This window comes from Neomonachus schauinslandi, chromosome 12 (genome assembly GCF_002201575.2).
Source record: "Neomonachus schauinslandi chromosome 12, ASM220157v2, whole genome shotgun sequence".
Taxonomy (NCBI): domain Eukaryota; kingdom Metazoa; phylum Chordata; class Mammalia; order Carnivora; family Phocidae; genus Neomonachus; species Neomonachus schauinslandi.
In genome coordinates, this window is record NC_058414.1 from 40,327,864 (window position 1) to 40,341,820 (window position 13,957).

The following is a 13,957-nucleotide window of genomic DNA, read 5'->3' on the forward strand; positions in this document are numbered from 1 at the left end:
TAGACAATATGACAATACAGAGAGAGGACTGCTGCAGAGCATGAACACCGAACCCTTCTTCCATCCCTGCATTTCTAGAGTCCGCCAGCCAAGGTGAGAGTGAAAACAATGGTGGTTTTGAGGAGCCATGTGTTTCAAGCTGCTGAGAGCCGAGAACTAATACTCGTGAGTAATCACTTAAAGGCATTTAAAAAAGCAGTGATTCAAGGTTTAACTACTACACACTGTTGGAATAATATTCCACATCAACAGTACATTCTCATATTTTCCAGCTAAGCCGAATGGAAGATGAGAAAGAGCAGGTACTTGGGGTAGATGAACTGTACTTTATCACAACAGTACCGATGGATTATTTTTAAAAGACAGAAATGCTTCTATAAAAAACTCACAGTGTCCTTTTCAAAAGCCATGAGAACCAATCATAATTATGGCATATTTATTTGACTTCTCATGAATGCCTCTAATTAAAAAAAAAAGTGGAGGAATCTAATTATCAGTTAACACAGTCTGATCACTGAAATGCTTTATTTGAGACATTAATGAGATAAAATGTGATTGTCCATTATCTTATTATTTGTTACTTTTCATAATAATCTCACTAGTGTGGATAATCAATAAAAGTGGTTTTGCCATACATTGTAAGCATTAAAAATAAATATGCTAAATAATAATAAAAATTTCCCATAATATTCAAACAGTACCATCTGTGTAATTTTTAACTCCAAAGTATTTACAGTTCTACTTCAGGGGGTATTTTTTACTAATAGTGCTCTGAATATCCTTGTACAAAAACAAAACAAAACAAAAAACCCTGAAACCACTTGAAATCATTCAGACAAAGAAACAAACATAAAGGACTTTCAGCAGAACCTTTTTCAGTCCCAAGGTAAGTCTTTATGTTACTTCTAAGTAATTAAAAAACTCACAACGTTGGGTTTTTATTAGGACAGTTTGGTGCAAAACTTTCATACATTATTTGCGATCCACCCCACCTTTGTTATGATTTCAGTTCCCAGTTAAACCATAGATGTCACAATGTCACTCTGATTTGTGTAATTGTGGCTTGGAAAGCAAACAAAAAAGAACTTCATGTTCTGGCAGTATTATGAAAACTCTCTAGCTACAAACAAAAAGGCAAGTAATACAAATTTTTCTTTAACATGAATTTTAAAGGAGGTCCAAAAATAAATAAGGAATAAATAGGAACAGCAGATTCCTATGTCTAAGTAAGGGAAATCACAGGGCTCCAAAACAAAAAGAGAGCAGAACGCTGGGGTGGTACACATAGAAGCTGATGCTGTGTCTGTCCTGGGTGGAAGAGTGTGGTTGTGTGGTGGAAATATGTCTAGAAAAATCTAAGCTAGAGAACCAGAAGCAAGGATTTTGGCTCACTCAGTGGAAAATAAGGAGAGAATTAGAGCTGAGATAAAGCTCATAAAGCTAGGCTCTGTGCTGGGCATAGAGCATGCTTAAGATTCTCTCTCTCCCTCTGCACCCCACCACCCCCATGCATGCGCTCGCTCTCTCTCTCTCTCTCTCTCTCAAAAAAAAAAAAAAAAGTCTACGGTCAGTGTATTATTTTTAGGGTCAGGTGCTGATACTGATGACATTTCAAGCTTGTTAGCTAAGAACACATGTTAAAAGTTCAATAATCAGGAGCATCTGGGTGGTTTAGTTGGTTAAGTGTCTGATCGGCTCAGGTCATAATCTCAGGTCCTGGGATCCAGCCCCTCATGGGCCACATCAAGCCCCCCATCGGCAGCATTGGCCCCCCATTGGGCTCAGCACTCAGCCATGAGTCTGCTTATCCCTCTGCCTCTCCCCCACCGCTCTCTCTCTCTCAAATAAACAAAATCTTTTTTTTAAAGTTCAATAAGCATATATACATGTAGATATATGTATACACACGTGTGTATAAAAAGACACACATGTATTCTGATACATATGTGCTTTCTAATTAGATTTTTTTAATATTGAGGGTTTTTTTTTTGCATTTTCTTTCTTTTTTTTTTTATTCTTATGTTAATCCCCATACATTACATCATTAGTTTTAGATGAAGTGTTCCATGATTCATTGTTTGTGCATAACACCCAGTGCTCCATGCAGAATGTGCCCTCCTCAATACCCACAACCAGGCTAACCCATCCTCCCACCCCCCTCCCCTCTAGAACCCTGTTTGTTTTTCAGAGTCCATCGTCTCTCATGGTTCGTCTACCCCTCCAATTTCCCCCGCTTCATTCTTCCCCTCCCGCTACCTTCTTCTTCTTTTTTTTTTTTCTTAACATATATTGCATTATTTGTTTCAGAGGTACAGATCTGAGATTCAACAGTCTTGCACAATTCACAGCGCTTACCAGAGCACATACCCTCCCCAGTGTCTATCACCCAGTCACCCCATCCCTCCCATCCCACCCCCCACTCCAGCAACACTCAGTTTGTTTCCTGAGATTAAGAATTCCTCATATCAGTGAGATCATATGATACATGTCTTTCTCTGTTTGACTTATTTCACTCAACATAATACCCTCCAGTTCCATCCACGTCGTTGCAAATGGCAAGATCTCATTCCTTTTGATGGCTGCATAATATTCCATTGTATATATATACCACTTCTTCTTTATCCATTCATCTGTTGATGGACATCTTGGCTCTTTCCACAGTTTGGCTATTGTGGACATTGCTGCTATAAACATCGGGGTGCACGTACCCCTTCGGATCCCTACTTTTGTATCTTTGGGGTAAATACCCAGTAGTGCAATGGCTGGATCATATGGTAGCTCTATTTTCAACTTTTTGAGGAACCTCCATACAGTTTTCCAGAGTGGCTGCACCAGCTTGCATTCCCACCAACAGTGTAGGAGGGTTCCCCTTTCTCCGCATCCCCGCCAACATCTGTCATTTCCTGACTTGTTAATTTTAGCCATTCTGACTGCTGTGAGGTGGTATCTCATTGAGGTTTTGATTTGGATTTCCCTGATGCCGAGCGATATTGAGCACTTTTTCATGTGTCTGTTGGCCATTTGGATGTCTTCTTTGGAAAAATGTCTGTTCATGTCTTCTGCCCATTTCTTGATTGGATTCTTTGTTCTTTGGGTGTTGAGTTTGATGAGTTCTTCATAGATTTTGGATACTAGCCCTTTATCTGATATGTCATTTGCAAATATCTTCTCCCATTCTGTCGGTTGTCTTTTGGTTTTGTTGACTGTTTCCTTTGCTTTGCAAAAGCTTTTTATCTTGATGAAGTCCCAATAGTTCATTTTTGCCCTTGCCTCCCTTGCCTTTGGCGATGTTTCTAGGAAGAAGTTGCTTCGGCTGAGGTCAAAGAGGTTGCTGCCTGTGTTCTCCTTTAGGATTTTGATGGACTCCTGTCTCACATTGAGGTCTTTCAACCATTTGGAGTCTATTTTTGTGTGTGGTGTAAGGAAATGGTCCAGTTTCATTCTTCTGCATGTGGCTATCCAATTTTCCCAACACCATTTGTTGAAGAGACTGTCTTTGTTCCATTGGACATTCTTTCCTGCTTTGTCAAAGATGAGTTGACCATAGAGTTGAGGGTCCATTTCTGGGCTCTCTATTCTGTTCCATTGATCTATGTGTCTGTTTTTGTGCCAGTACCATGCTGTCTTGATGATGACAGCTTTGTAATAGAGCTGGAAGTCCGGAATTGTGATGCCGCCAGCTTTGCTTTTCTTTTTCAACATTCCTCTGGCTATGCGGGGTCTTTTCTGGTTCCATACAAATTTTAGGATTATTTGTTCCATTTCTTTGAAAAAAGTGGATGGTATTTTGATGGGGATTGCATTGAATGTGTAGATTGCTCTAGGTAGCATTGACATCTTCACAATATTTGTTCTTCCAATCCATGAGCATGGAACGTTTTTCCATTTCTTTGTGTCTTCCTCCATTTCTTTCATGAGTATTTTATAGTTTTCTGAGTACAGATCCTTTGTCTCTTTGGTTAGATTTATTCCTAGGTATCTTATGGTTTTGGGTGCAATTGAAAATGGAATCGACTCCTTAATTTCTCTTTCTTCTGTCTTGTTGTTGGTGTATAGGAATGCCACTGACTTCTGTGCATTGATTTTATATCCTACCAATTTACTGAATTCCTGTATGAGTTCTAGCAGTTTTGGGGTGGAGTCTTTGGGGTTTTCCACATAAAGTATCATATCATCTGCAAAGAGTGAGAGTTTGACTTCTTCCTTGCCAATTTGGATGCCTTTGATTTCTTTTTGTTGTCTGATTGCTGTGGCTAGGACTTCCAATACTATGTTGAATAGCAGTGGTGATAGTGGACATCCCTGCCGCGTTCCTGACCTTAGGGGGAAAGCTCTCAGTTTTTCCCCATTGAGAATGATATTCGCTGTAGGTTTTTCATAGATGGCTTTTATGATATTGAGGTATGTACCCTCTATCCCTATACTCTGAAGAGTTTTGATCAAGAAAGGATGCTATACTTTGTCAAATGCTTTTTCTGCATCTATTGAGAGGATCATATGATTCTTGTTCTTTCTTTTGTTAATGTATTGTATCACATTGATTGATTTGCGGATGTTGAACCAACCTTGCAGCCCAGGGATAAATCCCACTTGGTCATGGTGAATAATCCTTTTAATGTACTGTTGGATCCTATTGGCTAGTATTTTGGTGAGAATTTTTGCATCCATGTTCATCAGGGATATTGGTCTGTAATTCTCCTTTTTGATGGGGTTTTGACTGGTTTTGGGATCAAGGTAATGCTGGCCTCATAAAACGAGTTTGGAAGTTTTCCTTCCATTTCTATTTATTGGAACAGTTTCAGAAGAATAGGTATTAATTCTTCTTTAAATGTTTGGTAGAATTCCCCTGGGAAGCCATCTGGCCCTGGGCTTTTGTTTTTTGGGAGATTTTTGATGACTGCTTCAATTTCCTTAGTGGTTATAGGTCTGTTCAGGTTTTCTATTTCATTCTGGTTCAGTTTTGGTAGTTGGTACATCTCTAGGAATGCATCCATTTCTTCCAGGTTATTTAATTTGCTGGCATAGAGTTGCTCATAATATGTTCTTATAATTGTTTGTATTTCTTTGGTGTTGGTTGTGATCTCTCCTCTTTCATTCATGATTTTGTTGATTTGGGTCATTTCTCTTCTCTTTTTGATAAGTCTGGCCAGGGGTTTATCAATCTTGTTAATTCTTTCAAAGAACCAGCTCCTAGTTTCCTTGATCTGTTCTACTGTTCTTTTAGTTTCTATTTCATTGATTTCTGCTCTGATATTTATTATTTCTCTTCTCCTGCTGGGTTTAGGCTTTATTTGCTGTTCTTTCTCCAGCTCCTTTAGGTGTAGGGTTAGGTTGTGTACTTGAGACCTTTCTTGCTTCTTGAGAAAGGCTTGTATTGCTATATACTTTTCTCTTAGGACTGCCTTTGCTGCATCCCAAAGATTTTGAACAGTTGTGTTTTCATTTTCATTGGTTTCCATGTATTTTTTTAATTCTTCTTTAATTTCCTGGTTGACCCATTCGTTCTTCAGTAGGATGCTCTTTAGCCTCCATGTATTTGAGTTCTTTCTGACTTTTGTCTTGTGATTGAGCTCTAGTTTCAAAGCATTGTGGTCTGAAAATAGGCAGGGAATGATTCCAATCTTTTGGTACCGGTTGAGACCTGATTTATGACCTACGATGTGATCTATTCTGGAGAATGTTCCATGGGCACTAGAGAAGAATGTGTATTCCATTGCTTTGGGGTGGAAAATTCTGAATATGTCTGTAAAGTCCATTTGGTCCAGTGTGTCATTTAAAGTCTTTATCTCCTTGTTGATCTTTTGCTTAGACGATCTGTCCATTTCAGTGAGGGGGGTGTTAAAGTCCCCCACTATTATTGTATTGTTGTCGATGTGTTTCTTTGCTTTTGTTATTAATTGGCTTATATAATTGGCTGCTCCCATGTTAGGGGCATAGATATTTATAATTGTTAGATCTTCTTGTTGGATAGATCCTTTAAGTAGGATATAGTGTCCTTCCTCATCTCTTATTACAGTCTTTGGTTTAAAATCTAATTTGTCTGATAGAAGGATTGCCACCCCAGCTTTCTTTTGGTGTCCATTAGCATGGTAAATGGTTTTCCACCCCCTCACTTTCAATCTGGGGCTGTCTTTGGGTCGAAAATGAGTCTCTTGCAGACAGCATATCGATGGGTCTTGTTTTTTAATCCAGTCTGATAGCCTGTGTCTTTTGATTGGGGCATTTAGCCCATTTACATTCAGGGTAACTATTGAAAGATAGGAATTTAGTGCCATTGTATTGCCTGTAAGGTGACTGTTACCGTATATTGTCTGTGTTCCTTTCTGGTCTATGTTGCTTTTAGGCTCTCTCTTTGCTTAGAGGACCCCTTTCAAGATTTCCTGTAGGGCTGGTTTTGTGTTTGCAAATTCCTTTAGTTTTTGTTTGTCCTGGAAGCTTTTTATCCCTCCTTCAATTTTCAATGACAGCCTAGCTGGATATAGTATTCTTGGCTGCATATTTTTCTCATTTAGTGCTCTGAATATATCCTGCCAGTCCTTTCTGGCCTGCCAGGTCTCTGTGGATAGGTCTGTTGCCAATCTAATGTTTCTACCCTTGTAGGTTACATATCTCTTCTCCCGAGCTGCTTTCAGGATTTTCTCTTTGTCTCTGAGACTCGTAAGTTTTACTATTAGATGTCGGGGTGTTGACCTATTTTTATTGATTTTGAGAGGGGTTCTCTGTGCTTCCTGGATTTTCATGCCTGTTTCCTTCCCCAAATTAGGGAAGTTCTCTGTTATAATTTGCTCCATTATACCTTCTGCCCCTCTCTCTCTTTCTTCTTCTTCTGGGATCCCAATTATTCTAATGTTGTTTCGTCTTATGGTATCGCTTATCTCTCGAATTCTGCCCTCGTGATCTAGTAGTTGTTTCTCTCTCTTTTTCTCAGCTTCTTTATTTTCCATCATTTCATCTTCTATATTACTGATTCTCTCTTCTGCCTCATTTATTCTAGCAGTTAGCCCCCCCATTTTTGATTGCACCTCATTAATAGCCTTTTTGATTTCTACTTGGTTGGATTTTAGTTCTTTTACTTCTCCAGAAAGGGTTTCTCTAATAACTTCCATATTTTTTTCAAGCCCAGCTAGTATCTTTAAAGTGATGATTCTGAACTCTAGATCTGACATCGTACTAATGTCCGTATTGAGTAGGTCCCTGGCAGTCGGTACTACCTCTTGTTCTTTTTGTTGAGGTGATTTTTTCCGTCTTGTCATTTTGTGCAGAGGAGAATAGATTGAGAGAACAAAATGCTAGCAGAGTAACAACGTCCCCAGAAAATATACTCTAAACAAATCAGAAAAAACCTGAAGCAGTGGGAAAAGAAAGGGAAAGAGAGAAAAAAGAAAAAGAAAAAAAAGAAAAAGATAAAGATAAAAACAAAAACAAACAAAACAAAACAACAACAACAAAAAAACCAGAATGTGATCAAATATGATCAGGCTGGTATATAGATCAGTGCCACACACTAGATTTGGGGTGTATTTTGGTCTTTTAGAAGAAAGTGTCTCCCAAAATTTTAAAGAAAGAAAAACTTATATATGTACAAAAATAAGGGTTGATATGATGAAGGGATGGAATATGACTGTAAAGATGGAAATTATAAAAAATTTTATAAAAGGAATTGATAAGAAATTGTTTGAAAAAAGAAAGAAGAGGATTTAAAAAAAGAAAAAAAAAAGGGAGAGGATGTGATCAGGCAGGGGAATAGAAAACACCATATACTAGAGATTTAGGGTATATTTTGATCTGTTAGAAGAAACTATCTCAAAATTTTAAAGAGAGAACAACTTATATATATAAGCCAAAAATACGGGTAACTACTATGAAGGGATAGAATATGACTCTAAAAATGAAAAATAAAAATGTTTTTTTTTTTAAAAAAAGGGATTGATAAGATGTTGGTTGAAAAAGGGAAAAAGAAAAATTCAAAAAGAAAAAAAAAGAAAAAAAGACAGTTAAAAAAAAATTAACTTTGAAAGACTACAGAATCATGGTAAAAAAGCCATGAATTCTATGTGCAGTAGTCCCCTAGAGCTGGAGTTCTGCCGTTCTCATTGGTGGGTAAACTTGGTCTTGGCTGGCTGTTCTCGCTGATCTTCTGGGGAGGGGCCTGTTGCCGTGGTTTCCAAATGTCTTTCCCGGAGGCAGAATTGCCCCGCCCTTGCCCCCCTCCCAGCTAAGTAATCTGCTCAGGTTTGCTCTCCGGAGCTTTTGTTCCCTGCGAGCTTTCCGTATAGCTTTGGAGGCGGAGAGTGAAAATGGCGGCCTCCCAATCTCTGCCGCGGAGGAGCCGAGAACTCGGGGCCCCGCTTCTCAGTGAGCCCCCAGAGAAAAGCCGTCAGTCACTCCCATCTCCCCCGTCTCCAGCCGCACTCCGTGCTCACCTGGCCTGTGACCACGCGTTTCTATCTCTGGCACCCGACCCCGGGTGGAGTCTCCAAACCCAGCAGATCCCTGCAGCGCACTCCCGCGTGGCTCCTCCCGGGGGAGGAAGGTGAGTCTCCCCGGATCTGCCGCTTGTTGGGTCCCTGCTGGAGGAGCAGGGGCCCGACTGTGCCGCGGATCACGGTTTATGGCAACCCCGAGCTGAGAGCCCGCGCCTGGGCTCCGCCTCTGCAGCCGGCTTCCCTGCTCCGATATCTGGGAGCTCTGCCACACTCAGGCACCCCCGGTCTTTCTGTGACCCGTGGGTCCTGAGACCACACTGTCCCGGAGGGTTCCACCCCCCGCTTAGCCACCAGAGTGACGTCCCTCAGTGGAGCACACTTTTAAAAGTTCCGATTTTGTGCTCCGCGGCTCTATCACTTGCCAGAAGCGGCCGCCGGAGGCCCCTCCCCCGCCGTCTATCCTCCTGAATATCGCCTCGGATTCACTTCTTCGCATGTCCTACCTTCCAGAAAGCGGTCGCTTTTCTGATGAGAGAGTTGTTGCTCTTCTTTTCTTCGATCTCCTGTTGAGTTTGTAGGTGTTCAGAATGGTTTGATCCCTATCCAGCTGAATTCCTGAGACCAGACGAAATCCAGGTCTCCTACTCCTCCGCCATCTTGCTCCGCCCCCCCTAATATTGAGTTTTGAGAGCTATTTATACAATCTCAATATAAATCCTTCATCAGATATGTGGTTTGCAAATACTTTTTATTGGTCAGTAGCTTATCTTTTCATCCTTTTAACGGAGCCATGAAATAAACATTTTCCACTTTCCAGGAGTCCAACTAATCAATTTTTTAATTTTTTGGATCATGTTTTTTTTTAACATGTCTAAGAAATTTCCACCAAGCTATAGTACCAAAGATTCTCTCTTACGTTTTATTCAAAAGTTTTATAGTTTTACATTTCACATTTAAGTCTATGAGCCATTTTGAGTTAATTTTTTATAAGGTGTGTGTGAAACTTACTTGAGGTTCAGTTTTTGGTATATGGATATCCAATTGATCCAGCACCATTTGTTGAAAAAGTTATCCTTCCTCCATTGAATTGTTTTTGCACCTTTATCAAAAAATCAGTGTGTGGGTCTGTATCTGGATCCTCTATTCTATTCCACTGATCATGTCTCTATGATCTACCAGAACTGCACAATCTTGATTATTATAGTGATGTGAATAAAACCCTTTCTTCAACTTTATTCTTCTTTTTGCAAATTGTTTTTAACTATTCTAGTTCCTTTGACTTCCCATACAAATTTTAAAATAATCTTGTCCATATCTATAAAAACATCTCACTGGAATATTTAAAAAGACTTGCATTAAACCTTATATCAATTTAAGCAGATTGACAGCTTTATGAAATCAAGTCTTCAATCCATGAACATGGTGTGTCTCTCAATTTATTAAATATTCTTTTATTTCTTTCATTGGTGTTTTGTAGTTTTCAGGATACAAGTCCTACACATGTCTTAGTAGATTTTTACCCAAGTATTTCTATTTTTTAATAGCTATAGATGATATTATATTTTAAATTTTTATTTCTATGTGTCTGTTACTAGAATATAGAAATAAAATTGATTTTGTCTGTTCTTTGTATCTATGGGATTGGTTTGGTTTTTGTTTTGTTTTTAAGGTTCCACATATAAGAGAGATCATATGGTATTTGCCTTTCTCTGACTTATTTCAGTCAGTATAATGTTTTCAGAGTCCATCCATGTTGTTGCAAATGGCAAGACTTCATTCTTTTTTATGACTGAATAGTAACCCATTATATATATCGATACATATATCCAATAGTAATCCATTATATATATATATATATACGTATATATATATCTCTCAATTTCTTTATCCGCTTATCCATCAGTGAACATTTAGTCTGTTTCCCTACATTGGCTATTATAAATAGCATTGACCATGGGGGTGCATATATCTTTTCGAGTTAGTGTTTTTATTTTCTTTGAATAAATACCCAGAAGTGGAATGGCTGGATCATATAGTAGTTGTAGTTTTAGTTTTTTGAGGAACCTCCACATTGTTTTCCACAGTGGCTATGCCAAATTACATTTCCACCAACAGTACATGAGGGTTTCCTTCTCTTCACATCCTCAACACTTGTTATTCTTGTATTTTTGATAATAGCCATTCTAGCAGGTGTGAAGTGATACCTCATTTTGATTTTGATTTTCATTTCCCTGGTAATTGGTGATGTTGAGCATCTTTTCATGTACCAGTTGACCATCTGTACATCTTCTTTGCAAAAATATCTATTCGAGTCTTCTGTCTGTTTTTTGTTATTGAGTTGTATGACTTCTTTATATATTTTAGATATTATCAGATATATGATTTGAAAATATTTTCTCCCATTCAGTAGATTGCCTTTGTATTTTGTTGATGGTTTCCTTTGATGTGCAGAAGCTTTTTAGTTTGATGTAGTCCCAACTTGCTTACTTTTGCTTTTGTTCCTTTTACTTTGGGTACTCAAAACATCATTGCTAAGACCTATGTCAAGGAGCTTACTGCTTATGTTTTCTTCTAGGAGTTTTATGGTTTCAGGTCTTACATTCAAGACTCAAATCCATTTTGAATTAATTTTTGTGTGTGGTATAAGATAGTGGTCCAATTTACCCAACATCATTTTTTTTTTTTAAAGATTTTATTTATTTATTTCAGAGAGAGAGAATGAGAGAGAGCACATGAGAGGGGGGAGGGGCAGAGGGAGAAGCAGACTCCCTGCCAAGCAGGGAGCCCGATGCGGGACTCGATCCCAGGACTCCAGGATCATGACCTGAGCCGAAGGCAGTCGCTTAACCAACTGAGCCACCCAGGCACCCCCAACATCATTTTTTTTAAAGATTTTATTTATTTATTTGATAGAGAGAGACAGATAGTGACAGAGATAGAGAGAGAGAGCACAAGCAGGGGGAGAGGCAAAGGGAGAGGGAGAAGCAGGCTCCCTGTGGAGCAGGGAACCCGACGTGGGGCTCGATCGCAGGACCCTGGGATCATGACCTGAGCCGAAGGCAGACGTTTAATGACTGAGCTACCCAGGCACACCTACCCAACACCATTTATTAAAGTAAGACTGTCCTTTCCCTGTTATATATACTTGGCTCCTTTGTTGTAAATTAATTGACCATTTACGTGTGAGTTTATTTCTGGGCTCTCTATTCTGTTCCATTGGTCTATGTGTCTGTTTTTATGCCTATACAATACTGTTTTGATTATTATAGCTTTGTAATATATTTAGAAATCAGAAAGTGTGACGCCTCACCTTTGTTCTTCTTTCTCAAGATTGCTTTGGCTATTCAGGATCTTTTATGGTTCCATACAAATTTTAAGGTTGTTTGTTCTGTTTCCATGAAAAATGCCATTGGAATTTTGATAGGAATTGTATAGAATCTGTAGATCGTTTCAGGTAGTATGGACATTTTAACAATATTAATTCTTCTGATCCAACCCAGTTATTTTTATATGTATCTCAGTAAGTAACTTACTGTTCTTTTCTGGGAGAATAATGATTACTTGAAAAGTTAAGAGCATTTCTATACTAGGATAGTCATGTTTTATTCATTTCTTCTCCAGATCTCTTTTGATAGAGACACTTTTTTTTTTCTTCTGCAAAAATAGTAAACTTTAAAGCTACATCAGCTAGAAGCTGCAAATAACACAGGTATTACCTGTCTGCCTTCATCTGTCCTAGCTTTAGTGTATACTCATAAACTAGGTAATGAGCAACGTCCTTCTTCTCAATGATTTTCTCATGGTTCCAGGAAAGTCCTTAGGCCTGAATCCAGTTCTCCTATCTCCTAGGAGATTTTGACACATGAGATCTCTTTCCTTCTTGGACAAGCTGATTAATCTTGTAAGAGATTTCAGTAAGAGAGAGCCAGTTGTACGTATCATGTGGGGGGGGGGGGGGGGGCTCTATTTCAAGTGTTATAAAAAATAACACTTGGATCTGGCCCTTGCATATTTATTGTCTTTTTTATCCCAAAAGATGCAACATGGGCTTAGTTTAGCCATCTAGTCTAACCACAAAGGGCACATAAGAACTATATTTGTCCTTTTTATTCCATCTAGAGTTTCTTGCTACTTACCGGCTGGCCTGGCTCCCCAATGCCAATCGGTCCTGGCGCCCCTGTTCTTCCTTCCTGACCTCTTTCCCCCTAAGAGAAAGAAATAATCAAGTGAAAGTTTGAGTTTTTAAATAAAGAATAAACATAGCACAAGATACTCTGGAGATTTCAACAAAGATATATTCCAAAATAGTCAAGCTTTTCACATTCATAAAGATAAAAAAAAAAAATTCTGGAGGAGGAAAAATGGCTTAAATTTCAGTGAACAAATTACTCTAAAATGCTCATCATCCCTTCTTGTGTAAGTGCAATACACCACTTTTAACTTTCAGAAGCTATTGTGTGTGTAGCAACTGGCAGGCTGGACTGCATGCAATTCATTTGGGTTATTGAGAGGACCAAGCTAACAATGCTTGTGCCGTTCCCTGCCCCTCTCACCACCATCCTGGAAGGCCACCCTCTCCTTGTCCCCACTCTGTTCCATTTTACCTCTCCTTTCAGTTCTGTTTCACCCTTCATCTCCTTCAGAATCTTTGTCCAATCACTGTGCCAATACAAACTCCACCTTCCCTGGAGTCTCAGTATGCTTATTGTTTCAATTCCATCCATGGTGATACTTGATGACACCAGAATTGCCTGTTTTGTTTAGTCCTGCACCAAAGTCTTATTGTCCCAATGACATAGAAAAGCCATTTAAAATAAGCACTTCTGTTCCATGACATCCTGCATGATGCAGAGCACTCCAGGGTGTTGGGTGTTGCAGTACTTTCTAGTTCCCTACAAACCTTTCTATCAACACTTACCTATTCAGTGTTATGGTCCTTCTGGTTTCTGCCCCTCTCTGCTTCTTTAATGTGAACAGGTGATAGTTTATATGTTAAGATGTTTCACATCCCGATATCATTTTTGAATGTTAACATTTAAATTCCATGAAAACTCAACAGAACTAGATGTACATTTACAAAAGTTTGGCAATTGGAGGCAAGAAATATTTTTCATTTCCATCAAATAAAGATACATTGATTATTCTTGTGGTAAGTGCCCCAGTGTCCAAGCACCCACCTGGACTGTAAGTACCTTCTACAGGCAGCCTCCTTGTGTCTAGAGGGCAAAGCTGAGCAGAATTCACATCACAGCTTCCCCAGCCCCTGCAATAAATTCAGTACTCATCAATGAGGCAAAAGACAAGAATTGTTACCTTACTTCCTTGCTGTCCAATACCAGGGGCTCCTGGAGGACCATAAGGACCAGGGGGACCTGGTTCACCCTGGAGGAAGAAACAGTTATGCCTTAGGTCAGCTCAACAGTATTTATTGAACAGCTCTTAGATGTAGAGTGATGCAGTAGGAGCTTTGAGGGCAACAGTGAAATCTAGGACATAGTCACTGCCCTCAAAGTGTTTACAATCCAGCTGGA

The 13,957-nt window shown here is 39.2% G+C and overlaps 1 protein-coding gene across 1 annotated transcript in view; it reads right to left on the reverse strand.

The window, feature by feature from the left end:
• COL28A1 (collagen type XXVIII alpha 1 chain) overlaps positions 1 to 13,957 on the reverse strand; it is a 163,281-nt gene that overhangs the window by 108,523 nt on the left and 40,801 nt on the right. The window contains exons 11-12 of the mRNA XM_021689683.1: positions 13,740 to 13,808; positions 12,563 to 12,631 (exon numbers count right to left, since the gene is read on the reverse strand). Of these exons, the coding sequence (XP_021545358.1) occupies positions 12,563 to 12,631; positions 13,740 to 13,808 (138 nt within the window). The remainder of the gene's footprint in view (positions 1 to 12,562; positions 12,632 to 13,739; positions 13,809 to 13,957) is intronic.